The sequence below is a fragment of the Trachurus trachurus genome (assembly GCF_905171665.1).
Source record: "Trachurus trachurus genome assembly, chromosome: 1".
Lineage (NCBI taxonomy): Eukaryota > Metazoa > Chordata > Actinopteri > Carangiformes > Carangidae > Trachurus > Trachurus trachurus.
The window spans coordinates 13,176,235-13,203,316 of NC_139891.1; the positions used below are offsets into that span (position 1 = coordinate 13,176,235).

A 27,082-nucleotide genomic window follows, 5' to 3' on the forward strand; every position below is an offset into this window, starting at 1 on the left:
CTCAAGTCTTGTGATGGAAAGTCACAAGCAGATATTGCTTTACTTAAAGCCAAAACAAACAAAAAAAACAATTGTCAGCCACTGATCTAAGTTATTTAGTCCAGGGATACGTGACGGTAACAACTTGTTGAAAGATCAATCTGAGGAGATACTGTCGGAGAGAAAAGTGTGCAGACCAATAGACATGGCAGACAAATTAGGTCATGAATGCAGCTTTGCAACTTCATCAACTTACTTGTATAGAGTCGTTCGCCATCGCCGTCTCCTCTGCCTCTCTGTGTGTGTTCAGGCTGGTTCACAGACAACCTGTGCACATGTGGGTGTTTGTCCCTCGGGTCAACGCGCTGTCTTCTTCCTCCTTTCCGACACACAATTTAAAAAAAAAAATGATATGATATTTGGAGAAAACCTGACTGTCCGTCCAGTGAGTGTTGTCTCAACTTTTATACAAAGAGTCTGTATTGACACAAAGGCAAACAGTCAAGAGGTAATCCGCATTGTTGGCTCGCCTGGCCGCGCCTGAATTGATCCTCCCAGCGCTTTTCAATGTGTTTGACCAGCGTTAGCCCCTCACTTCACACTTCACTCTCAGAAAAAAAAAAAAACGAGTCCACTGTTTTGTACCGTTTCTTCAAGAGTCATTGGCGTAAGAGCCTCCAAACAAAACTGGCTGGCTGCAGACTCATTGTCCATCTTCCTCTGCGGGTGCTTGCCATTCAACAGCTAGCAGGAGCCCCTGTGAAACCCAGCAGCAGCCGCCGCCGCCGCCGCTCCTCCTCCGTCACGTCCTGCTCACACCGACAGCAGCACCAAATGAAAGAAAGAAAGACCCTTCTTCTTCCCTCTCTGCTGCTGCTTCTCCTCCCGGTAACATCCGTGAAACATGAACACGCCTCAGCCTCTGGTCTCTCTCTCTATCACATGCCACACACACAAAAAGCCGCCTGGCTGTCAGTCCTCCACCGACCGCTCACACAGTCACAACCGGGGACAATGGAGAGCCAACATGTCCGTTAAACATCCCGCCAGCTGCAGCCGCAACCGACAGCTCTCACTCAACTAAAAATAAAATAAAATAAAAAGCAGTGTGTGACTGTGTCTCCGTTGTGGGACCAGACAGCATCTCTACAAGCGGGCAACAGCACGTACACACACGCATACACACTCACTCTCTCTCACACACACTACACACCACTTGTAAACCAGACCCAGCTGCGCGCCCCCGACGCCCGGCCGTTCATTGGTCCGTGGCCGGGCGGCGGGGGCGCGCCCGGATGTGTCATGTGACCTGCTGCACGAGCTGTTGCTGTTAACTGGAACTTCCAATGGACCAACTGTTGAATATGTCAAGTTAATGAGGACAACACACATGGTGGAAAGAGTACACACTAGATATTTGGACATGATGAGTGTATTGCTAACAGGCTACATCAGAATATACTACCACCACATAATTTGTCCAAACATGAGTGACATCTTTGTTGTGTTTTTTTTTTCTTTTTACAGTTAAATAATAAAACAACAAAGAGTGATCACTAAATTTGTGAACAGCAAAGTAGTGGAGGAGCATTTGCCCAAGACATGATCATGATCTAATAATGTGTTGGATTTCTTTTTTTTCTTTCTTTGCATCAGCCCTATTGATTTAATTTTGGACCCAATGATGTCACTGGAGGGGCAGCAGCACAGTGGTTCAGTGGTTAGCACAGTCACAGTGTAAATGTGAATGTTTGTTTGTCTCTATATGTCGGCCCTGGCAAGTTGTCCAGATGTACCTCTCCCTTGCCTTATGCCAGGTGGGATCGGCTCCAGCCAGCCCACAACCCTACACAGATAAGCAATATAGCCAGTGGATAGACGGTTTGATGAGGTCACCAAGGTGGATCACTAAAGTCATAAGAATTCATCCTCTCTGACCCGTTATGTCTGTAGAAAATTTGCTGCCAATTCACTTGATAGATATTTAGAAATTTAACAGTTTAAATTAAAATGTAAAAGTCAACGCTATTCTCCGGGCACTGTGAATGTCCATTAATTGTTGAGACCTTTCAGTCTGGGCTTTACAATGACACTGATTCAGTTAGCATGGCTAAATATATTGGTTTTACAACTATAAAAAGGTCCATAGAATACTCAAGCTTAAGTTCAAGCTGATTAAAATTGTATTTAAGTCGTCTACTTAAGTAAATGTATTAACCACTCCTTTTCCATTTTTCACTACCATCATGGTGATGCAAGTGAGTGCCTTTAGTAGATTTGATAGTGAAACTGAAATGGAGCACATTTGCATAACTTATTTGCAAAAGAAATTTTCCAGCAAAAAGATAAGAAGGAAGCAGGAACCAATTAGCCCCAGCACTCAATGAGACATATGCTTCATGTCCTACATATATACACATTGTGAAAAAGATCTGTACACTCATAACTATAAGGAAATAATTTATGATTCAATTTGTTGAAAGTAAGTAAAATACACTATCCGGCACATATCAATAATATAAAACAACAAATCTTCTTCCTTTTTTTTTCAAGTTTAGGGAACTGCATAATTATGCAAAATTATCATATCATGATGGCCATTGTGATTGTTAGTTACTTATTTGACCTAACATAATCATGAAACAGTATTAGATAAACAATGAGGATAATGAGAGCTTTGACCAAACCAGATCATTTGCAGTCATTAGGTTATTGGTTAAGCACTGATGCTTTCCGTAATTAATCTGACATTCATTTACATTTGAGAACCCTCCCCCTCCCCCCTTTTCTGATTTTATTTTTCTACAAACATAAGCTTTGGTGATTTTTTGGTCGACGCCAACGATAAAAATAAAACTTTGAATCGTTTTTTTTTTCTTGAGGAGATGCATTGACCTTTGTCCTTTCACCCCAGGCCGCCATTCAGAAAGGTAAAGCTAACTTTACCGCCAGCTCAGAGGCTACTTGTAGGTAAAGCCTCCTCGCCTTTTATTTAAACATTACAACAACAGTCTTCAGCTTGGTCAGATATTTAGCTATCGCGTCGACTAATTATTTTCTAATTCAACAAATCGACCTAGCCTGATCACTAATTACACTTATTAAGTGAGGTTTGTCTGAACTTGGGTGTATTACTAGCATCACTAGCATTACCGTTACCGTCAAATAGCTAACGGCCAGCTAAGACGTTGCACCGTCCAGCTTCAAAGTAATGACTGAATGAAGGGTTTTATCGTGAACAGGTTTCATGATAGATCCAGACAGGTCTCCAGCAGAGAGCATGATGGCTGATGTCGAGGCTGAAGCTGAGCTCCAGCTGCAAAACTCACCGAGCGGACAACCACCGTTTGGGAGCCGGTTTGAGGAGGACATGAGCGGGGAGAGGCAGGCAGACTGCCCGGAGGGTAAACACCACAACACGGCCCAACATGTGTCCTGTGACCTCTGTGTGTACCTGTGGTGGTTAATTAACTTAATGGCTACTAATGTTAAGAATTCATCTTTTCTTGGTATCAATGCAGTGGGAAAGGACTTAAAAATCTGTAAACAAGCAGATAAAACTGCAAGTGATGTTTACAATTTGTTTTTGCAGAGCTCGATGAGCCGCTGTCTTTGTTGGCCAGTGTTGCTCTGGCGCCGCCCAGTGGTGAACCTGCAGCTTGCAGCTGTGACTGTGAGAGCCTCCAGTCCATGCAGCTGCAGCTCCAGTTCCTCATGAGCAAAGCAGATGACTTACACAGCTGCCTTGTGAATGGGTAGGGTCTCCAGTACCCACAATGCACTGGTTTCATCTGGCTGTTTCTGGCATTTTAGGAAGTTTTCCTGTGTGTTCTGGCAGGCAGGATCAGTTAGACACAGATGCTTCTGCTGCTGCAGTACTGAGTTTCCTCTACACCTGCCGGCCGTACTTTAACCACCTGGAGTCCACGGCTCGCAGCACTGAGTCCCAGCACAGCCGCCTGTCTTATGACTCCTGCACAAGGGTAAATGTTTTATATAGACAGATCTTTTCATCAAGACAATGTAGCCATGAGGAGATCTGTTCCCTATTTATTTATTGGAATAAAACAGGAAATATCTGTTGCTGAATGACACGATTTGTGTTCACTGTATGAAACTGTCATGGTTTAACTGCTACAACCTGACTAAGCCTCAAAACCCCCACTGTGTGTGTGTTCAGCTGTTAGATTTCTCTCAGCAGCTGTGTGACAGGTTGGAGCAGCTGGTGTTAACGTACGCCGGCCACAATCTCCTCTGTTTGGATGAAACCGAGCCTAACAGGTACACACACACACACACACAAACACATACACTCATTCAGTCATCCATTCACCCAGCGGTGTTGGTATTTTCTGGGACTTTTGCTCGTTGTACTGTCTAGATTCCCCTCATGAATCGGTCAATGTAACTGTCTAACTCTTGTCCCTCTTTTGTCTCCCAGTGTGTCTCCATTCTGCATCGGTCAGATTCAGCTCGGCCGACTGAGGCTGACTGCGTTTCGCTACTGTAAACCGACACCGTACTTGGCCAGGGCCGACACTGGCCTGTACAAACGAATGCGATGGAACGTGGAGAAGCTCTGGGACGAGCAGCAGCAACAGGCAGAAGAGGAGCTGCTGGGTGGAGCGAGCGAGGAGAGGGAGGAGGAGACAGTTGGAGACACAGAGTAGTGAGTCAGGACAATACAGTCTGTTACCCCTGATGTGTTAATAACCCCCTTCCCATCACATTCACTGATCTTTAACCCTCAGATATCGTCTCGACCTCACTGCTCTGTTTTGTGTCCCTTTAAGTTACTTCCTGTGCTATGAGGATATTCCTAACGTGTATGCAAAGGCTGATGCTGACAGCCAGGCCGTCTCTCATGGTGACATGGTGAGGATGTGGTCTATCGGTCGGTGGATGCAGGTGACTCCAGACCCTGTCACAGAGGATATCTACGACTGGTACACTTATTTACATCCTTCATTCATTTCTCTGTAGCTGCTTTTACTCATATTCCAGCTGCACCCAGGATCCTCATTAGTTTGTCTAACACGGCCTCTCTCCGTATGTTGTCTGACTCCATTCACTCACTGTGAACTCATGTTTCAGGGTCACATGTGAGGTTCCTCACGGCGAATATCACAGGTTGTTGTTCCTGGGCAGCGACGAGCCGTCCAGCTGCAGTGCTACAGACTACCTGCAGCAGCTGCTGTTGCCGCAGCAGACAACAGAGTGATGGTGGGTCTGCAGGAGGAGGAGTGTGCGAGTGTGTGTGTGTTAGTGCACACATGACGTCTACCTCGAAGATAAAACTGGACATACGGCCTGTGGAGAGAGAAGGGACCAGTTGAACTCCCACCAAATGAAGATGGACCAGCTCTGTGCACCGTGTGTGAAGTTGGTGTGAGATTCTAATGTTCTGTTTTCGTTGTCTGGGTGTTGCCATAGAAACACCTGCAGTGACATCACTTGTACCATAGTTTTATACTGTTTTTTTATTTTTTTATTTAACCTTTATTTAACTGTGTACCGTCATAAGTGTTCAGGAGTCAGGTTTGGTACTAACTTTATTCTCTGAGTGTGTCAGTGTTGTAAACTTTAAAAGGATTTTATAAGTATTTTAAGTTTTAAGAGTTTTTAACATTTTTAAAACCGTTTGTTGTGTTGTATAGAAGTTCTCAAGTATTGTTAAAAAAAATTAAACAATATGTTGAAATAATTACACACAATCACGTTTCTGTTTTTTTTTTAGAAAGTAAAAAGACAATAATGGTGTAAGTGTCCCACCTGGAGATGCAGCATGCAGCTTCACATCCACGACACAGCTTTGATGAGAGACTGGACAAAACAGAGTGTAATGGTAGTTGGTGTGTGACAGTGGAGAGGAAGCCTAGACCTATAAAAAAAAGTTCATGTGCAGCTACATAACAGTGACGCACAATCAAACCTCATCTATCAACACAATCATACTCGTATCACTAAAACCTCATTAGAGCCCGACTCCAGTGTTTCAAAAGGGAAACGTCTGCATGTCACAAACACTGTCCTTTGGTAAGAATGATGGTGTCTTTGATGTCAGTTTGTGAATAAATGTTACTTAAGAAGGCTGAGACAGAGGACAACAACAGAGACTTGCAAACAACCGTTCATACAGTAGCTTCTAGGCTTTTCTTGATATACGTTACAAGACCTTAGGGATATGGTTAAAGCTCCAGCTTCAATTAAAAAATAGCCTTTATCTGGCATCACCCTTTCACAATTGTCAGAAAAGGCTAAAATTTGTAAATTGATCTATTACAAGCAGCTCTTGATTTTCACTAAATAATCTTAAAAAGCCAATAATCATAATTCATTACACTTAAGGTGCCTCATCAGTGTAAAGTAAAGTCCTTTGGTGCTGTGTTTCATGAATCAGTGTCGACACATTAGCTACTTGCATGAGACTAACATACATTACAGTCTTCCTCACTTTTAATATCAAAGATGACCCGCTGGGAGGGTTTAATAAGTTGATGGGTAACATATATGACACAAAGTAAATGACTTCATGTTTGCATTTAACAAGTACAAGTGCATATTATCTGTAAAAAACAAACAAAAACAAAAAAACATGGCACCTTCAAACTGTAGGAGAGGTACTTGATAATATCTACAGGCGTGAAGTACCATTTAAAGTTAAGGCCTTGGTTACACTAGTCCCTAAGAATAATTCACTTACATGTCCAATCACACTCCTGTACTACTGTATTGTGCGTTTTATGATGTACATAGACACAGAGAAATAAAGTTATTCAAGCATTGACTAAAGATCCGGTCACTGGAGGACAGTTTAAGACAAGACAGAATAATGAAGACATTATTTCAGCTCTACAAATATGTTTCTGACTCATTATATCTCCTCGTTATCTCCAAACCTGCTCAGTTTTATAAGGCAAGTCAAGTTTTTTCTCTAAAGTCGAAACAAGCCAGATGACGTCCATCTGTGTTGTGAAGAGATGGAGAAAGGAGGCCATTTTTCTACCTTCTGAACTTTGGCATCATTACAGAAACATGCATATGGCTCTGGAGAGCAGCTTTCCTCCGTGTAGCTGACCACACTGAGTGCTTCATTACTGAGTGAGTGCATCTCGTCGTATTGATCTTTACTCAGATAAATGCAACATAATCTACAGCAATCAAAGCAGCAACAAAAAACAAAACGGAGATCCACATTTGAAGGCAATGTGATGCCCGTGTAGTTGAACCGCAAACAGAGAATCTTTGAAACTTCATACTGTAGGTGCAGCAAACAGATCAAGTCAGTTCACCACCTGAAACCACTTCCTGTTTGTGGTCCTGTTTTCTAGTATTATTTTAAAGGTCATCTCCCTGATTGTCTTAAAAAGTCAGACTACTAGAAAGTTGTTTCTGCTGTTTCAGAAAGGGTTTAGGTGATGAGTAGAAGACGGTGGATGTGTGTTGTGGGATGTATAAATGCCTCATTTTAAGAGCTCTGTCCTCAAGAGGTAACTGGATTTGAAATACTAAAATAAAAACAGTCAGCACCATGTTTGCACTTCCAGTCTGTATCATGGCGGTTGTACCCACTTAGTATCTTGGCAACAGGTCCTATCCCTGGTTCAGTGTTGTGCATTATTAAATAGATACAAAATACTGATACTTAAATAGCAACAAGGCACAGAGAAATGTCTTTGCATTAGTCATCCATGACGCTGCAGAGTCTTCCTCCTCAGACAGGGGACAGGTCCAGCCTTTGATCAGCCTTCAGTTTCTCCTTCATGGAGTCGAGGACAGTAGAGATATTGTGTCCTCTGTACAGAGTGCAGGTCCAGGTGATGGCAGTGACTCCTTCAGATGAGAGCTGAGCTTCGACCCAGACACAGTACAGTATGTTGGTACAGAGACACTGAGCATCAGGAGTGTGCAGTGTGTCCCTATGGTCAGCAGAGGGGGCTGGTGAGACCAGCATCAGTTCACCAGCAGGACGTCCTCGTACGTCGTGGTCCTGAGGGAAAGACAGGGACAAAATGTGGCACTAATTCTCTGCAGTCATGATACTTTATCTCATAATCACATGTTCTCATTTAGAAACACATAACTGTGGCATTTACTAAAATATACTTGAAACATGTTGACAAATTATGTTACAACAAGATACGAAAAATTACTTTTCAGGCCTGATCTTCATGCTACCTCAAAATATCACTGAAGAGATGCTGTCATGTGAAAACCTTTCAAAACTTTTTTTGTGGTATTCTGTTAATTTTGTTTCAAAAACCAAAAGCCAGAGCTGTCCAACACTGTTTTTCTGACACAGATGGCTGATCAGATGTACAGATAAATAATTAATCAGTCCATCAATCATCCGTTGTTTTTCTTGTGGTTGCACGAAGAGAGCATTTTTTTGTTGCTCTCACGCCTGCACTCTGCTCCTCACCTGTCACAGCAGCAGAAGAAGGAGCACGGCGAGGTCTCCAGACCCCTGAACTTCCCAGAGCTCGGTGCATCTGTACACTCTGCTATGAAGGCGTGTAGGTCGGTGATGTGAATGGGTTCTTGGGTTTGGTGCTGTGGAAATCAGTGACAATAACTTATTATTTTTTACCCGTATTGTCCCTTTTCTGTAACTCTGACTCCATTCTGGCAGTTAAAAAAACAAAGTGATAAACCTGGATTATGTTGACCCCTTTTCCTACCTTAATGGTCTCATAGGCTCCTGTGATGAGAGCGATAAACAGTGACAACACCATGTAGATGAAGAGCGAGATGAAGGTGTACAGGTACACTTGGCTGAACAGCCACACCAGAGTGCTGCTCTCCTGCATCTCCGCAAACGTCACAAACATGTCGTCCCCGTTGATGAGGGAGAACAGACACTCCGACACCATGGACAGGGAGCGGAACTGACAGAGAGAAAACAGTACGCTCCATCAAACCTCTGACAACAACAAGAAATGACAATAAACTGAAATAGGCAACACTGCACTAAACAGCACAACAAACAAATGTGTTGGAGAGAGGGACAAAAACCAAGAGTGTGCCCTGTTCAGTGTAGTTCAACCCAACTATCCACAAACACATGGATGATCATCTCTTACACATTTTGTCATTTAGGCATCATATACATGATAAGAAAGGAGTGAGGATTATAAAGTAAACAGATTTGCTGATTTTAAAACAGTATAAATAACCATGCATGGAATATGCATATAGTACAAACAAAATGTGAGGAGTGATGGAGAAATTATCTTTGTGACAAAGAAAAACCTTGCAAATTGTATGCATAGAAATACAAATATAAAAATGTATGAGCAGATAGCATGCTGAAATTTGTGTGGTGGAGTGCAGTGTTTGATCTAGTTTTTTGTTTTTTTGTTTTTATAAATATTTTGTTTCACTTCTTTTTTTATTCATTAACATTAATTGTGTTGTTGCATACTGAAATAAATCATAGAATTTATCATATATTTATTTAAATGAAAGTTATTCTTCAAAACCTGGTGATGAGTATGATTTGAGGTCGGCAAAAAGTTGCATGTGCGGGAAAGAAATAGAAATATGTGACTACAGTAAATAAAATAACAAAATGCACAGTTTTTATTATTTAACTCTCTGCACCATCGGACTACTTGTACCTTCCTTTCTACATGGGATTCAGTTTTATTCACCTTTTCGTGGTACGGTCCCAGAACGATCCAGCCACAGAAGCAGTAGCCGAGGTAAATGACGGCCACGCAGAGGCAGAACCGAATCACATTGGGAAGCGCAGCTCGAAGAGTGATGATCAGGATCTGTGTGAGGCACAGAGACAGTGGACAGATCAAACCACAGGCTGCGAGAGAGCAGAGAAACATTTTCTCACCCTTCTCACCAGTTACTAAATCAGCAGCAAGTTACAACAATGCCAGTTGAAGGACACAGATGAGTACTAGTGATACTTACATTGTATTTCTGGAAGAATGTGAGGTAGCGGATGACTCCCACCCACACCAGGAGCGTGGAGGTTCCCAGCAGTATGCCACAGAGGTCATAGGAGGACATGTTCTGACCGGGGAAAAGAAGAGATACCAGTTTGACAATTGACACAGCAATGAATCACAATGGCAATGGGCTCTACAATGTTTTACAGCAGGGGTTTTCAAAGTGTGAAAGAGTGAGCCCCCCTTAATGAAAAATAAACAGCTGTGCGCCACAAGTGAAAATTGTGGATTGTGATTGGCTCATGCAGGTATGATAGAAACTCTGAGGCCCGGAAGCTAAATGTTACGATGTTTAAAATAGATCAGTTTTATTTGTATGTGTTACTCAAATGACTGATATTTTTAGTTTGAATTTTTGGCACTTGGCTGTAGTGTAAGTGGTTTAAATTTTAGGTTCATGACTGTACTGGATGTCTCAGGGGCCTAGAGGCACCCAGTACAAAGCAAAGTGGTTTGGTTGCTTTCTCAGGAATTATCCTTTACTTATAGCATGTTACACTGTGAGCAGCTGACGGAAAGAACTGCTACAGTATAGCAGATGATGTCATTGTGAGTTGTAGGGGTGAGCAGGACACACCTTGGATTCAATGCCGACTTTGATGATAGTGCCAGTGATGGTGAGGAGGTCGCTGACAATAAGAAGGATATACCAGCCGTTAATGAACTCCATCCGGTCGGCCCAGCGCACTTTACGGTCCAGAGTTTCCTTGAAAAACTGTACAAACTCCTGAAAAACACAGAGACAAAGAGAGGATCAGCAAAACTCCAAGAGCTAGAGGTAAATGTAATACAAGGTTTAGTGACTGAATCACACATTCAGTGACTTTCCCCCTTGATTTTGCCTCCACCCTCTCACCATCTAAAGCTTGATTTTCCTTAGACTTCCTTGAGTAGTTGACATTTACTCATAGCTCCCCTCCTGTTGTATGTTCTCCTCTCATTGGTCTTACCTGCTGCAGGATGATGCCTCGCAGTATGGAGCGTCCACAGAGCATAAGTGACACCACACACACCAGAGCCACGATAATATCAAAAGCTACACGCGAGTAGCTGTCAGCTGCAGTTTGAAGGGAGACAGAAAAAAAACTCCTGTTAACAAATGGTGTACAAATAATTTCATGTACAGAAACTTCCTGATGAGTCATTAACGCTAACTATGAGTTGTAATATCCTGCCGTTTCTTGACAACTTTCAAGTTTGCAACCTGTGTCTTTTACTTGCATCATTTCTCTGACATTTATGAGTCTCATATCACATGCTGCTCTCTCTCCTCTGTTCAAGACTCCCAGCTCATCCCCTCATGTGTTGTCTCACCATGTCCAGAGACACTTGGGTCTTTACACTCCTTTATCGAAGCCCGGTTTTCTAACCAGATCTTCACCTTGCCGCTGTGAGCCTTGTTGTCAAGAATTATCTGGTGGAAGGAAGAGGCAGACACTTTTATTCATTTACTTTGAAAGTGCACTTTTTTCATATTGTATAAAGTATTAGAATAGGTAACAGTGGACATTTTGGATCAAATAGGCGCGAACAAATGTTCCCTGTTATCATAAAACCAGGAGTTCTTATAATGCAACCAAGAACCTCGGTTCAGTCCCATGATATAAAATGGATCAAATTGTCTTGTATTGTGTCTGTGTAGTTTTCACAAGCTCAGCAATTCATTAATATTATACATTATATTCTATACAAGGCTGCCTGGGGAGTCAACCCATCATCCACTGTCTTTGGATCCAGTGATCTTATGTCTCTGCCTGTATGACTTGTACTCACCGTTATGAAGAAAGTATAGCAGTCTGGGATCTCGTTGTTGATGATGGTCTGTATATTGATCGCCTTCAACTGGAACTCTATGGTGACATTAATCAGCCTTGAAAAAAAAAGGAAAGAGACAGATGAAAGCTGAGAAGTCAGGCAAGGTAACATGTAAACACTGGTTTGTAGTGCCTGTGTCTATGGTATGAATCTCACCAACCTCTATATGTACTATTCACTAAATTATGATTTTGATATCTCACTGGTTGTTGCATCAAACATCCTGTCTGTTTCCATGGAAACTTCATTTATCATATTGTGGTTTAGCTGAGTGGGGAACTGTAACATTTGCTCAAATTAAAGATATTTCATGTATTCACACACAACAAGATGACTGACAGACATGAAGCAGGACAGCAGACTATGTGTCTGTTTTTGTATCTAAACTTGTATCAGTGTCCCTGTATGCATGCTTGAGTGTGTCTGTGCAGCAGAGATAAGTGTTGAATGTCATCATCAGATATTACAGAGATAATCTCAGCGGCGCAGGCCGAACGAGGAGAAGACAAAGCCATGCGAAAAATGAAGCCTTACTTGTGGAACTTGAGTGTAAAGTTCTTGTAGCTGCTGCCGAGTGGAGCTGGAGGGACCGACAGAGGGTCCACGCCTACACACTCTGAAAATGATGGAGAACAGGCAGAAAAGTTAGAAACATTTGACATGTGTGTGATATGATGTGGAGAAAGATGTGACCGAGAGGTGGTTTTCACTATTGATCTTAGTTCCGCATAATGGGGGTCAAATTTGACTGCAAACACACATTGATATGAGGAAGTAAGAATTTTCTGACTGACAAATAGGAAGTGGTGACATTTCTTTAATCCTACTGGTTTCTAAATACAAAAAAATGTGCAATGTCATGTGCTAAAAAGTAGATGGAAAAAAATATTAATCAAGAGTATTTGTCAGTTGGAGGGGTGCGTGGCCCCGGTTCGAATCCCGCGTTGGGCAGCCCTTTCCTGCATGTCATTCCCCCTCTCTCTACCTCCCCCTTTCCTGTCTATCTCTACTGTCATCACTATAAAATAAAGGCAAAAAGCTGAAAAATATACTTTAAAAAAAAAGAGTATTTGTCAGTCATGTATTGCCATTCACCACCGGTTTGCAAGTACCATGAGAGGTTATAGCTCATGAAAAATACAGGGATAGAGCACTTTCATTTGTGTCATAAAACATGCATTAATTGTTTAAAGTGTTATTGAATGATCATAATCTCATCTGGTGTCTGTTGATGGTCTCTGCACCCTCAGCAGAAAAATAAATAAACGGGCATCCACTGTAATTACAACAATGATTACTGTTCTGTCCCCACATAGTGGGTCACAAAAACACAGTCCACACCTCACAGTTACCTGCATTGTGGTTAGTTTACAGTATAAATACATGGACCTCTGCGGGGGTGACATAAACAGACACAGACGGCACTAAAATAAAAAAAAAAGGATTGGACCTTTTCATGTAATAATGACATTGCTTTCTCATAATTGGTTCTACATATTTTATAGCACATCAGATGTAGGAACCTGATTAGGTGCAGTGGAAAACTGCTGCATTGCCACTGTAAATATCTACAATCACACTGTATTAAAGAGGATAAAACTCTGTCAACATGTGCAGTAAACAGCAGAACCTTATTTGGCTGAGGAGGTTCAGCAGGGTGAAGGCCACGAACCGGTCGGTCAAATAAAGTTCTTGTGTGAGATTCAACCTCTCAGGACCTTTTCCCGTCCCAATGCACATTGAAAGGGGAAAGTGGAAAGGAGAAGATGTGCATGGAGGTTTATTACGATCACATAGTATTGCAAACTTAATCACCATAAAACCATCGGAGAGATCTATGATGTCTGATTATTGACTTTTTTTTTACCGGCAGCGGGGCTCCCAGTACCATTTTACTGCTCCTGAGGGAACACAGTGAACTTCCTGCAGGTCAGAGTTTTTAATTATGTACACGGTTCTGACAGATTTCCCCATAACTATGGGGTTAGTAAGTCTCAATTCTGAGATAAAGCTTCAGCATGGGGAATGTAATGCAGTTGGGCAACACTGTCAACATGGTTAAAACTATTTATTTTGCAGACAATTCCTTCTAGTGAAACTTCTTCCTCATAATTTCAGTAGAATGAGAAATGAAAACTGGTACTGAAAGCTGTTTATTTCCTGTCCTTCGAGTTATTTCTAATTTTCTTTTTTTTTTAAATAAGCTTTTATTTTGAGTAAAAACTCATGCTTTCACAGCTGTTTGTGGGAGAGCCACACTCAACGCTCCCTTTTGAAGTTTGTGTCTTCCCCTCAGGAAACAACTGTCACCCTGGACGCTCTGTGGATAATTGTTCTCTTCTTGACCTTGAACTATTTGCAAATGTGCATGAAACACCCAGTTAGTCCTCTTGTGATCAGTCACTGTGGCACAACCGCCGTTTCTCATGTTTGTTTTAGTGTCAAAGGTGAGGTGCACCCGTGTTTCCAGAGACCTTGACCTAATGGGCCACTCTGGTTCACACGCAGAGACACAAATGCTTGTCATGTGACAATTTAACTCTATTCAATTCTTGCATGAATGGTATAACTAAACTCATACTGTATTGTGACACATCAATATGCTATTCTTATCCACTGCAGGTCTCTAATGTGGCACTAATGTGTGGCATTTCACAGATCAACAGTTTTTCACAGAGGAAAAAGAACAGCCCTCTGCTGGTGTTAGTGGTGTTAGTGGAAGTCAGCACAGTAGCATGTAGCACATGTACCTGTGGTGATGTGAGGGTCTATAGTGAAGGTATCGTTGGCTGGGTCAATGCGTCCCTTCTTGTAGTACTGTTGGCAGAGGGAGAGTGCGCTTCCATTCACGCCAACATCGTAGACGTATGCATAGCGTCCCACTGTGGTCTCTGGTAATGCCAGATACTGGAAGAGGAGAGCAGAATAACTAAGAAAAGTCTTTGATTCTGCTGCATGACTGGTAATGAGAGGAAAAATAGAGTGTGTATATGAAAGAAATGTTCCTAATGACTTTGAGATACCTGACTTTTGATACATTATTTTTGTTGCACTGAATAACAACTGGCAACAACTTTAAAAAAAACTCATTATCTAGCCATTTTTAAGGGCCCCCATTCAACAATCTCTCTCATGCCACATCCAATTTACAGTTTGACTAAATTCAGGCAAATTAGCGGTCCCATTTTGGCGTCACTCTGTGCACACGGTTTGTGGAGAAAGGAAATCTAATCCACTTTCTGCCAAGAAACCTGCACTGTTTTGCCAGTCAGCCTAACCTGTTTTTCCTTTGTCCACTTCCTGACCTATCTGTCTGTCTGTCTGTCTGTCCTCCAGCCTCGACATCCCCTCAAGCCCACCAGCAGCTCAACTTCCCCTTGGACCCATTCAATAGCCATCCCCCCTTCCACCACACCTCCCCTAATAAACTTTGTTTTCTTAGCAGTCAGTAGTCTGCATTCTGGGTTTTTTGGATAGACATAACGCCGACTGACTTATCCATTCATCGATTGCCTGTGTTTGCCTGTGAATCCAACTGTAATACTGAGCTTCAGAAAACTACAAAGACAGCTGAACTACGAAGACAATCTACTGCTTCCTTTTAATTTCCATCATTCCACATTGGAGAATCCAAAGCCCATGTCACACAAGGTATTAATGCTGCATATTAGGTAGAGTGACTGTTAGTAGGGAGGTTAAGCGACTTTTGACTTCAAGTCATGATGCAAAGGTCCCCTTTGGCATGGAAGTACCTTAGGGTCATACAAATAAATCAATCCAAAGACACAAGTGAGATCACACTTTGTATCCGAAATAAACACGTTTTTAAAATGCCTTTTTTTAATTGAGAAAACGCATGTTAAAAGCACATTCCATTTAGAATGTCCATATAAACTACAATGTTTTCAGCTCCTGGATGTTATCTACAGCTTATTTGTGACATGATTGCAATATTTCAGGATTGTTTCTCAGTTTGAATGATGAACAGGGATCTAATGCCTTTCAATCTGTAGGGTGGACTGACATAGGAAGCCTAAAGTCCAGTCAAGACATTCCATTATGGCTAATTTAAAATAAGAAATAAAGATACTGTAACATCATGAGATTGATAAGATGAGCATTAACAAGCATTCACAAAAGTAAAAATCTACCAAAATAATGAAGCTTACCAGTTTATCAACATTACTCTGAGAGAGGATCTTAGCCAGCTATACTGCGCTGGTGAAATAAGTCAGTCCTAATCATATGCTTTATGTGGGAGCTGCGAACCTAAACTTCCCTATATGTACATAAAAGCTGAACATTGCTTATTAAGGGCGCTCTACACTAAAATTTGTTAGTTTACTTTAGGAGCACAATGTAAAATGATTTCAGTATCAGGTTATATAAGCCTTAAATAATGTACAGGGTCCAATGTGACCAATCATTACATTTGAAAACATTTTTCCTTTGACCTTAAAGCAGATATCAGTGGAATGTTTTTGTTAATATAAGTCCTAAATAGTCCTATTTTCCGTCAGCAATCACTTACATGAAGTATTTCAGCCTAAACACGAGTCTCTCCGTCACTCTGCTCTGCTGTAACCCGAGGAGAAAATTTTCCTTGTGGGATACAAGTGTTATCCAATGAGGAGAGAGAACGGCATGAAGGGCTGTGTGTGCAGCCAAGGGATGCGCGTGAATGTGGTGACGTAGCACGAGGACCAATTGATGCCTGACAAGGGCGGGGGCTGCTAACTCATGGTGCGTTCAAAGAAACTCGTACTTTGTGTTTTTCCTTCCTGTGAAGTCATACCAGTTCGATCTGGTACGAGTTCACGGGTCGGAAGTTACGAGTGGCCGTTATAGGGAACTTTCACAGACAACAGGATGGTAAAAACACGAGCTACGGGTTACCTGGAACGCTACCAAGTCGTAGTTGTGACTTGAAGCTGTAACTTACGGTTTCAAAAGCCTGCCTTGAACGCAGCATTAGCCGAAACGGCCGTGAAGCTGATATCTGCTTTAAGTTGACGTATAATATGACCCAGAATGGGTCATACATGTAAATTCAACTTTTTTAAATCAACATACACAAGCAGTAACTAGTTATAGGTAGGCCTATATTTTGACCAACACAATATTTGGCTAATTGGTCTTTCCTGACACTACTGTGATATGAATTACATCTTATTATTTAACTACTTGTAGGCTATATTTGTTGCACTCCGTCTGATATTCAACAAATCAGTATCAGTATAGTTTTATTAATGTTTTTACATTAATAAAACCCAATATCCTGTCACACAAGCAGCTCCATGTTGTCATAGAAGCTGTAGATCTCATCCAGGAGCTGAAGGCATTAGGGATCTGCCTGACTTTATATGGACATTCTAAATGGAATGTGCTTTTAACATGCGTTTTCTCAATTAAAAAAAGGCATTTTAAAAACGTGTTTATTTTGGATACAAAGTGTGATCTCACTTGTGTCTTTGGATAGATTTATTTGTATGACCCTAAAGTACTTCCATGCCAAAGGGGACCTTTGCATCATGACTTGAAGTCAAAGGCCTATTTTTTGGGCTTAACCTCCCTACTATGTAAGTAACTGCTCAGTGGTTCAACGTCTAATCCTTTCTGTACCTGCATGCAATGTCATGTAATGTGTTTGTACTGCTTTCCATTTCCCTCAGGCCTTACCTGCTCCACGGCATAAAAGATGTGGTCATAGACGTCGCTCTGCGTGTAAACAGCAAAAGAGTCTGAGGACTCGTCATAGTCTTTGAGGAAGAGGTGTTTGAAGGTCATTGTGTTCTCTTCCTTGAAGGTCACCACCACCTGGTTACTGAGGCCAAACAGCACTAACTGCAGGGGAGAGGGGAACAAAGTTGACAGGTCAAAGACTGAGGGACAGAGGGAAAAGTCAGACAAGTCATGAGGAGAAGAGGTAGTCCGAAAAAAATCATCAAAAATCATCATGTAGACATGCTGAAAGTGCTTATGTGAGGATTTTACACGTTGCCTCATTTTCATCTGTAGGAAATTGTTTTTCTTTAAACCGGAAAAAACATTCTTATTTTCAGTTAGTTGGTGGCATCAGTATGAAAGTCACAAAATTAGATGGGATTCAATTTCCCTGTTATATTTGTATTTCTTATATTTATATATATGTATAAACTGTCATCCAGTGCTACCTTGAATTGTTATATAATAATATTTTGAACTCCCGGTAGCTTCCATCGACAAAATGATAAATTAGACTTATAGCTGAGTTTGTGCTGAAAAAAAAAAAACAATGTATGAGGGCTAAGGCCAGTTTAAAAGCTGCTAAATGAAGATATGAAGTAAATGAAACAGATAGCAAAAAGGAAGATGGACAGCATTGAAGGACAAATATTTGTGAGATAGCGACACCTTGTCCTCATTGTCAGGGTCACTTCTCTTTTCTAAAAAAAACATGACAAGAGTCGGGGACCAGTTAATGGTGCTGTGGTGAGAAAAAGGTGAAGCATGGTAAAGAACATGTGCCGTACCTGAGCCGTTACAATGATGATCTTGAGCAGCTGCAGGATCAGTTTGTAAGGCTTGCGGCCCTTGGCGTGGTATTTATCACAGGGACTCATGAAGAAGTATTTAAGCTTCCTGCGAAGGGCCTCCTCTTCCTGATTCGACCCCACCCAGTGACCTGCTCCCGCCGTGGGAAAGTGATGGTTGCTATGGTTGTTGCCATGACTGCCACTGTGATGGTCATACTCGCCGCTGCTGCTGTCTGTGGAGCCGTAGCGAGCCACCGAGCAGGACAGGCCTTCTCGATCTGGAGGGGACAGAAAAGGAAAAAGAGGGAATGTTTATTTCAGATATATTTTATATCTCCTTGCTCATGTAATTAGTTTTTCCATTGTGCAGTGTAATCCTGGTGAAAATGATAAATAAAAGTGAATCGTTGGTCAGCATAGTTATTCATCTGGGCAGACTATAGCCACCTAACATACAATGAGCTATAATGTCTTCATTATTTAATAGTCACATCAAATATGAAATGAGCAAAAGCGGGGTGATCAGAGATTACAGACACCATTACAGACCGTTTAGAAACACTAACTCAGCTCATATCTTAGTTACACAAAGACCAGGAAACAACAGAATCTTCGCTAAATGTGTATTCGTATTATCAGTAGAAAGCTGATAACAGCTACTATCACTCTAATGGATTATTTGCACTCTCATATCAATATTGGTAAATGGCTTAAAATCCAGAATTGGACATGGTCTACTTAGTAGACCAAGAATATGAAAATCAGAGGATGTAGCTGATTCTTTTTTTTTTTTTTTTGTAACAATAAGCATATAAGAAATTTTTTTCATGGTAAAAAGAGGCTTTCTCCACGAGGAAAGTTTTATTGGCGCTCTCATATAGAAGACATAGACTGGGAAAAAGCTTGGCTTTTGCCTCACAAATACTGTATTCATAACAAAGTTAAAGAAACTCATTTTAAAATCCTCCACAAAATATATCCTGTTAACTCCCTCATTTCAAAATTTATAGATTTGGACAGCTCCTGTGTTTTCTGTGGCCATACTGAAGAAACTTTAAATCATCTGTTTTTTGAATGTAATGTAACAATGAAATTTTGGTCAGACTTGTGTTCTTATATTTTCTCCCATGTAAACATGTCATACTGCTTCTCCCTTAAAGATGTTATATGTTATTATGAAAATAAGAAGAACAGGAGTCTTCAGTATTTAGTTAATTTTTTCATTTTATTTGGCAAATACTTTATTCATAAGCAAAAGTTTGCAACCTCCAAACCAACCTTTTCTCATTTTTTAATTGAATTCAATTCTCTCTATAAATCCCTAGCCTTAGTTAAAAATAAGAAGAACACAACTTTTTTAGAAAACTATGAAAAGGTATTTATTGTACTTCCTGACATTTAATGGAATTTGTTAACAGTGATTATTACACACCTATGTATTGACATGACAATATTTATTTATTTTTGTTTTGTTTCTATTTGTTTAATTTTCTTCATTTTCTACTTATTTGAATGAGATCCTTGCTGTATTTATTTATTCTATCCATTGTCTTTCTGAATATGAAACAGCTCTCGTGTTGTGTTATGTATCAGTGTTTGACACTTTTTGTACACTTTGAACACTTAAATAAAGAGAAGTAAAAAAAAAAAAAAAAAAAAAAAAAAAAAGGATGTAGCTGATTCTAATACATCTCAGCAGTTAGTAAGTGACACACGGTACAAACTGAGCATTACTGACTTCTCTCCTCACTACGGCTGATGCAGTCTTATCTGTTTGGCCTCATTAGGGCTGGTATCTATGAAGTGTGCGGCTGAGATGAGGCTCAGAGCTCCTCCTCCACCGTTAGGCTGAGGTGGTGAGCCACCCTTATCCTGAGACATCACATGTCACGGTCAATTTAGTGAGTGGATGATGGCTTCAAACAACAACAGCCACGCTTATTATATACATGGTATTTGCTGTAAAACACCTTTGCTCTTTTCCTCAAAAGATTCATGTTCAACATGATAAAAGTATGTTGCTATAAAAGGAGCCATGGATTACAGTGATGGTTGTTTAACCGTATCCTGTCAGACGTATCTCACGTTGCCCTATCAATGAACTGTAATAACTCTGAATCTCTGTCTTTATCAAGTCAAAATTTTATTTTTCATTGGTCAATATTTTAATTTATGACTAAAAAAGTGTGTATTGCTATAGTACAACAGATGCGTCGATAACAACTGGCTGAGCCGGAAAGCACCAATCACATGAATCGAACTGGTTTCCCAAAGTGCTGAGCACAAGTCTGTTCATTTCCTGCAAAACTCAACTTGACCTTCTTGTCACTGACACAGGCGATTTGCAGCGACAGCATCCTGTCAGCACCACAAGTGTGTCTGAGTCTCAAGAGTGTTGTCTTCAGCTTTCACTGCATCCACCTCCCTGTGACACCTTCTCTTTGTTCCTCACCGTGTGTGGCTTCACTTCTCTCCATCCCCTCTGGCTCTCTGAACACGTGCTCAGCTCAGCTCAGCCACACATGTGATTAAACCCTTTCCGCTCCGAAGCTGAAAGTGCTAATGTTGCTTTACAAATGGCATAAAAATAGTCTGACACGTGAGTTATCGAGTGTTTGCGATTTCTCAAAACACTGCTGCACTTCTTGTCTTGTTGAATTTCAATAAGAGTCATGCTTTCTACATTCTCTCTTCCTCCTTGAATATGGGTAAGCGTCTGAAGTCAGTGGTTGAACTGTGACCCTGAGGCACAGAAATGTATTTGAACCAGTGACAGTGAAAGGGAGAAATGTGCAGTGTGTCTAGTTGCTGCAGACGTCGGTGCAGCAGAGAGTCAGATTCCTGAGATGGTTTGGTGAGAGCTGATGAATCTGGCCTGGCCTGGTCTGACAGGGTAAGAACAGAAACTGAGCAGAGTATACGGCATGAAGGTTACAAATGTTTTGACGGTAACATGGCATTGAATAAAAAGTGTTACAGTCCCGCACAAAGAGCAACTAGTGACACACTCACACTGGAGAAACAGGCTGCACCAACAAACCAGAAAAAAAGACAAGATTATTTTCACATAAAAATTAAAAAGACGGAAATATATAAAGGGAAGTGTGGTCTGGGCACTGCAGAACAGAAATCCAAGAAGGGAAGATGGATAAAAGTTACTTCTGACTTGAAAGAAAAATGCTGCCCTTCTATGTGGTTCTGCAGAGTTCACGAGGAACCACGTGTCACCATAAGAAATGCAATCTAATACCCATTAAATGATCATGTGAGAATTAAATTTGACTGGACAACAACAGGAAGAATAAATGATACATTATATCATATTCTTTCTGTACCTCAGTGTTAATTATTCAAACATGATCTGGACCGATAAGCAGCAGAAAATAAATGGATTTATTATCTAAAAGAACCTGCTTATTCAACTTCATGTAGGTTTCATGTAGATGCTATAATCAGCACTGACAACAGTGGGCTGCTAGGACCTGCTGCTAATAGCAGTGACAGTGTTAACTTCAGCTCCAGTGCTGCTGACTCAAACTCCTCCAGAAGAAACATAGAAAGAGACAGGAAACCAAACTCTGTTTTGTAAGATGTTTCAGACCCTGGAGTTCTACTTACATGTCATGTGCCATGTAAAATTTGTGTGTAACAGCTGTTAAATAATTACTAATACAATTTAAAGAGAAAAGGTCAATGTTAGTGACAGACATGTAGACATGTAAACAAAAAGAAAAAAAAATCTGAAAAGTGTGACTCAGCTAACCGAGCAGGCGATTTATGTGTCACGCCTCTGCAGGAACTGACCATAGATCTTAGGAAAAGCCACAAATCACCAAGATGGTTAATCATGCTGTCACATGTTTTTCACTTGCTAGACCTGGCGCTGTGAACAATGAAGGACGGGCTCACTCCGTTTGTTAACTCACTCTACATTCAGTTCAGAAATGACTGATCACTGGACATTTAGACATATAGATATTAGTGCATGTGTTTACTAGCGTTCATTAGATGGAGCTTATTTCAGTGACATTATGTAGTCGACATGTGCAGGGTAGGGTCAGATAAACAGCTGAGGATGAAGCCAAACAGACAACGACAAGTCAGCAGAGCAAACCCACAGCTGGGCAGAGAGTTTGTCCAGTGGAAATGAGAAGTGAAACAGGAGGATGACACCACTTGAGTTTAATATTAGTCAGCACTTACTGTAAACAAGACCAAAGTGCAGCAGAAGAACATGACGCAGAAAAGTTTTGGGGACTGACACAACAGTCACACAACCAAATATTGTCACGCAATATTACCCATCACTGCACTCAAAACAATAAGACAAAAAAACGACTGTCACATTTTCCTGTAGTTCAACATGTTGTAATATTTGGAGTCATCTCTCTACCCGTGATTTATTTTCTAAGAGGATCAGTTCAGCCCACGCTCCTCAAAGCTGAGGTAACGATCCCTGACATGAAACATAAACAAATCATTACCAAAAATATCACAACACTGATGGCAATGGAGCAGATCACGTTTATATGATACTGCTAAAGGGTTAAACAACTTTCTTTTTTTCTTTTTCTTTTTAACATGGACTCCAGGTGGTTTGGTAGTGATACTGCGTCATGAAACTAGCTTACTACTGTTGTAAACAAATCTTAGTCTGTTCTAAAACATTTATCACTCAGATTTAGTACTCTTTTTGGAGAGTTTAAGAGTCAATGGATATAAATGGTAGTGGGCACAGCTTTCATTTTTTGATCTTTGGTGATTTGGTTATTTCTTATAGAGAAAGACAACACAGAGGCTCATTCTGAGTATGATTACTGAACAAAAATATCTTTAAAAAAAATCTATATATGGAATAAAAGAATGTTGCACTGCACTGATTTGGCACAACAGTCGTACAACATTGTCAGACTTGTGATGGGATGTCTTAAGAAAAAAGTCAAAACCAATGCAGAAATTGTCTCTTCTTTCCCTGTTCACTCATCCCCCTGGCCTTTTTCAACATCTGGCGCTCACTTGAGACAAAATGAAACCCGTCTGGGGACAGTTTGGTCAGAGATTCTGGTGAGTTATTCTGGCCGAGAGCAGAGATGGGGAGCAGCGTACAGAGGCCGGCCAGATGACTTCTTCAAAGCCACACCCAGATTTTTTTTTAAAAAGAAAAGAAAAAGTCTTAACCTTGTAGTCTTTAGCCCAATTACTTTACACATCACTCCCTGTGGAGCCACAAAAGTGTAACATTTTCCTTTAAGTACAATTTTTGTGGCAGCTTCCAGGTTTCAATCAGTACAAGATGAACTGTCCATCTCCACAGACTGGAACTGAGGCAGGCGATTAGATTTAGTTTAGAGTTTAGTTTAACTGCTCACACCCTTATATGTTTTTTAGTTAAGTCTTAAGTCTGTAAAGCTACAATGAAGGAGATGTTTACTGTGCATGACTCAGCATAGGAAATAAGTTGTTACCTGAGATTTTACGATAACTACATTTTTTCTTTCAGTAAAACCAACCCATTTTCATAGGGTTCACTTCCTATGTTAACCACCTTTTTTTAAACTGTACAAATTTCTAGCTGTTAAGGTGGTGTGAGTAACATCTGTGTGAGTGCACAGCTTCAACAAAATTAGCTGAGAGTGACAGCATTTTCATTAACTCGACTACAAAAGGAGGCAGACGAGGTGGCCTGGCTTTGACAGGGGTTGCGTGCCTCGGTGAGAAGCATGAAAAGCAGTCAAATGAATCCAACCACTTAACATTTCAGGCAGACAATGGGTGCGAGGCCGAGTACACGCATAGTTTTTGTGTGTCGATCGTCACGGCCGATAGCAATCAGACAAGCTGACCGTGCCACCGTGTTTGACACTTTGAGTCGCTCAAGCTGAATTAATCTGTGAAAATATCTGGCTCTTCCGGTTCAGCGCCGCCTGTGGAGCGCTGGCAGGAGCACTGATGTAGTTCCCTCTCTGTCAATCAAAATCCTTTCGATAACTAGAAAGCTGTCAACAACTTGTTATCAGTGCCTGGATCTAGTCTGGCAGTCCCGAGCCAAAGGCCACCCACAGGCTGAAGAGTCCAAAACTCCAACTTTTACTCGACTTTGAGGAAATATCTTCAACAAAAAACAAACAAACAAAGACAAAACACAGATGATATGCTGATAATCTGGTCGGTCGGAGGATAACTGTGAAATGCATCTTTCCTTTGCAGGAATGTGTAACAACATGACTTTGGATTCAGTTTTAAAGGGTCAGTTGAGTTCGCCCTCATTTACAAGATGTTTCATATTATTCTAATGGTAAATAATTACAATGTGGGGGGCAGTTATCTCAAATATAGTTAGACACCAGGAGAAAAAGAGACAAATCTTGGGTGAACAGATCCTTGAAACCTCCTGTCTGTGATGCCACATGAACCAGGCCGTAGTCTGCAGGCTCCAGGCCTCAGTCTGTCTCAAAGCTGCTCAAAACTAATCATAGAAATTAGTATAAGTGTTGTGCAAAAATATGTCAAATCAAAGTCTTCTTACTAGGTTTTTTCAGGGCTTTAACCAACATCTCACTGTCTTAAAAAGTCAGTAAGGGGACTTGTTTTGTCAAACAAAAGCTTCCTACTTCAACTCAACACTATGGACACCCAGTGCAGTCATACTTCTACTACAAAAAGCAATCCTGCAAAAAAACAACAACAACAAAAAACCACAAATTCAACCATGCATGAGAGGAGCTTATGACGGGGCGATGTGCATGAAAGAGTCAGACTATTTAGACATGCTTCAGTCGGTGGATTTGCTGACACAGGCGTCCTAATGGGCGAGAGACTTAACAACAGCCTCTTTCTAGACCACAAAATCACACAGCCTCTGAGAGTGGGGTAAGTCCTTCACACAGAGGATGCAGTAATGTAGCTCCTCAATCAGTTTAGTCAGCTGATTTAGAGCGAAGGGTCATTCAATTATTCTAGTCTTATACATGTGACTGAATGTCAGCCTGCCATAAAGAGAATCAGTCACTTTGTCTGGAGGTCGTGGATATCAAAAATCATCAGTCCATTCATTCGTTAGCCTTCGTCTCTGCAGGGTGGTCCAGGTGAGACAGACCAGGTAGGCTACACCCTGGAATAACCATTCACAGTCACACCCATGGGTGATTTCTAACCTGCATGTGTTTGAGCTGTCAGGGAACTCCACAGACCAAACCACTAAACCACCAGGCCGCCCCTCACAAGCCACCACAAGTCCAATGAAACCAATATATCTTCACGCTTCTTGTTTTGTTTGAGCAACACTCCAGAAAACAAAATAGGATATACTAAGATACTACTAGTGACATAAAAAGAGGGGCAAAGTAAAAATTCTAATCTTAAGAACCCAGAGGCAGCAAATATTTGGCATTGTTGCATAAAGATGTCTCAGTGACAAATTGAGTGTCAAAATAATAATACCTTTTCTACCAGACAGACTATTCAGACTATTGTTTCAGTTCCGTGAAGCGTTATGAGGACAGACTGTAAAAGGCTGAAGAATAATTTACTACTCAGCTGGTAATTATTTGTTATTAGTGTCGTCATAATCATAAGGAGGTCACGTTTTAACAACTCTGTGACCGTGCTCCATAGTTTCTGTCTTATGCAGAGAAGTGGAGAAGTAAAAACCGCACTGGAAATTAAAATACAGAGTCAGCCATGAAGCTGAGGATGTCTTTGGAAATCACAATTTACTTGTCGACACCGACTACAATACTGTAGTCTCAACAAAAACAACAAGAAAACGGACAAGTGAACTGTGTGTTGTTCACGAGCCGAACAACAATCTCCTCTTGTGAAAAGACAAATGAGTGCCGAGCTACAAGTTAAACGTAAGAGCTAAATGTCGGCTCTACATTACCCGAGGAGTCCTGGTGTCCTGTCGCAGCCATGGAGTCGACGTTTTAAAGGGCAATAAATAAGACAATCATACGGGTGAAGCTCAAAGCAGCCGGCTGTTTACTGTGTGTTTACGAGCAGACTGCTGGTCCCGAAACTCTCCGCTCCGGCGGCCGAGCGAGCGGCTGACTTCCGCTCACGTCATGTGACAGACACCACGTGATCCCACGAGCCAGCGCAGGGCAGAGGAGCCGAGGGGTCCCAGAGGTCAACTTCATCTGATAATTAATGTTCGACTTTATTTAAAAATGATACGAACAAGAATACGAATGACTCTGTCAGCTCATCTACCATTTGCAGAATAATTAAAAAGTCTGATGACTGTAGGTTTGAGGGATTATCTAAAGATCCTTCATACACAAGTTATGTAGGGTAATTAAAAATAACTTCATAACTATAATATAATATAATATAATATAATACAGGGTTCTTTTCATGAAAAAGATTTCAGTGTGTTTTATACTGTGACAAAACTGTGTTTGAGTTTGTTTTTACATAAAGACATTTTCCAGGACTTTTAAGTTTTTGACAGCAGCTGCTGAGACATGACATTTTACCCAATCTGGTGCACAGCCTATATACCAATGGTAATGTATAGAAATAGGTTGATGATTCAGGGGTCATATAGCTTTCTACACTGTGGTCCAGTATCTGAAATGTAATGTATTTCATCAGTCAAATGTCGCTAAAAGTCTAATTATCTACTCAGTTCATAGCCTACTATTATTATGCATTTATCTAACACCTTGCTTTACTCTACAACAGGAGCAGAGTGAGAAATATTTGTTTCCCCTCTCTTGGACCCACACCTTCCTCCCCACTTTCCCAATACCTAATTTTCCAGTTGCAGTTCCGGTTAGGAAATTTGGTGTCAGCATAACGTGATGT

The 27,082-nt window shown here is 41.0% G+C and overlaps 3 protein-coding genes across 3 annotated transcripts in view; 1 reads left to right on the plus strand and 2 right to left on the minus strand.

Annotated features, from left to right (window-relative positions):
• The window catches only part of pkn1a (protein kinase N1a), a 49,519-nt gene extending 48,348 nt beyond the window's left edge, over window positions 1-1,171 (minus strand). The window contains exon 1 of the mRNA XM_083979918.1: window positions 236-1,171. Coding sequence (XP_083836044.1) covers window positions 236-256 — 21 coding nt within the window. The 5' untranslated portion in view covers window positions 257-1,171. The remainder of the gene's footprint in view (window positions 1-235) is intronic.
• A 2,091-nt stretch (window positions 1,172-3,262) lies between these two features.
• cUnh19orf67 (chromosome Un C19orf67 homolog) lies at window positions 3,263-5,200 on the plus strand (the record flags this gene model as incomplete). The annotated part of the gene is made up of 7 exons (XM_083983166.1): window positions 3,263-3,383; window positions 3,572-3,734; window positions 3,818-3,962; window positions 4,160-4,260; window positions 4,421-4,573; window positions 4,773-4,925; window positions 5,074-5,200. The coding sequence occupies 7 exons, from the start codon at window positions 3,263-3,265 to the stop codon at window positions 5,198-5,200; spliced, it is 963 nt and encodes a 320-aa protein (XP_083839292.1).
• A 2,510-nt stretch (window positions 5,201-7,710) lies between these two features.
• Window positions 7,711-26,300, minus strand: mcoln1a (mucolipin TRP cation channel 1a). The gene is made up of 14 exons (XM_083972373.1): window positions 26,157-26,300; window positions 18,272-18,552; window positions 17,439-17,603; window positions 14,510-14,666; window positions 12,294-12,375; window positions 11,718-11,814; window positions 11,259-11,358; window positions 10,895-11,001; window positions 10,522-10,671; window positions 9,907-10,008; window positions 9,633-9,755; window positions 8,661-8,867; window positions 8,402-8,532; window positions 7,711-7,969 (listed from the first exon to the last, which is right to left on the minus strand). The coding sequence occupies exons 1-14, from the start codon at window positions 26,185-26,187 to the stop codon at window positions 7,933-7,935; spliced, it is 1,770 nt and encodes a 589-aa protein (XP_083828499.1). The 5' UTR covers window positions 26,188-26,300; the 3' UTR covers window positions 7,711-7,932.
• Between the last annotated feature and the right edge of the window lie 782 nt (window positions 26,301-27,082).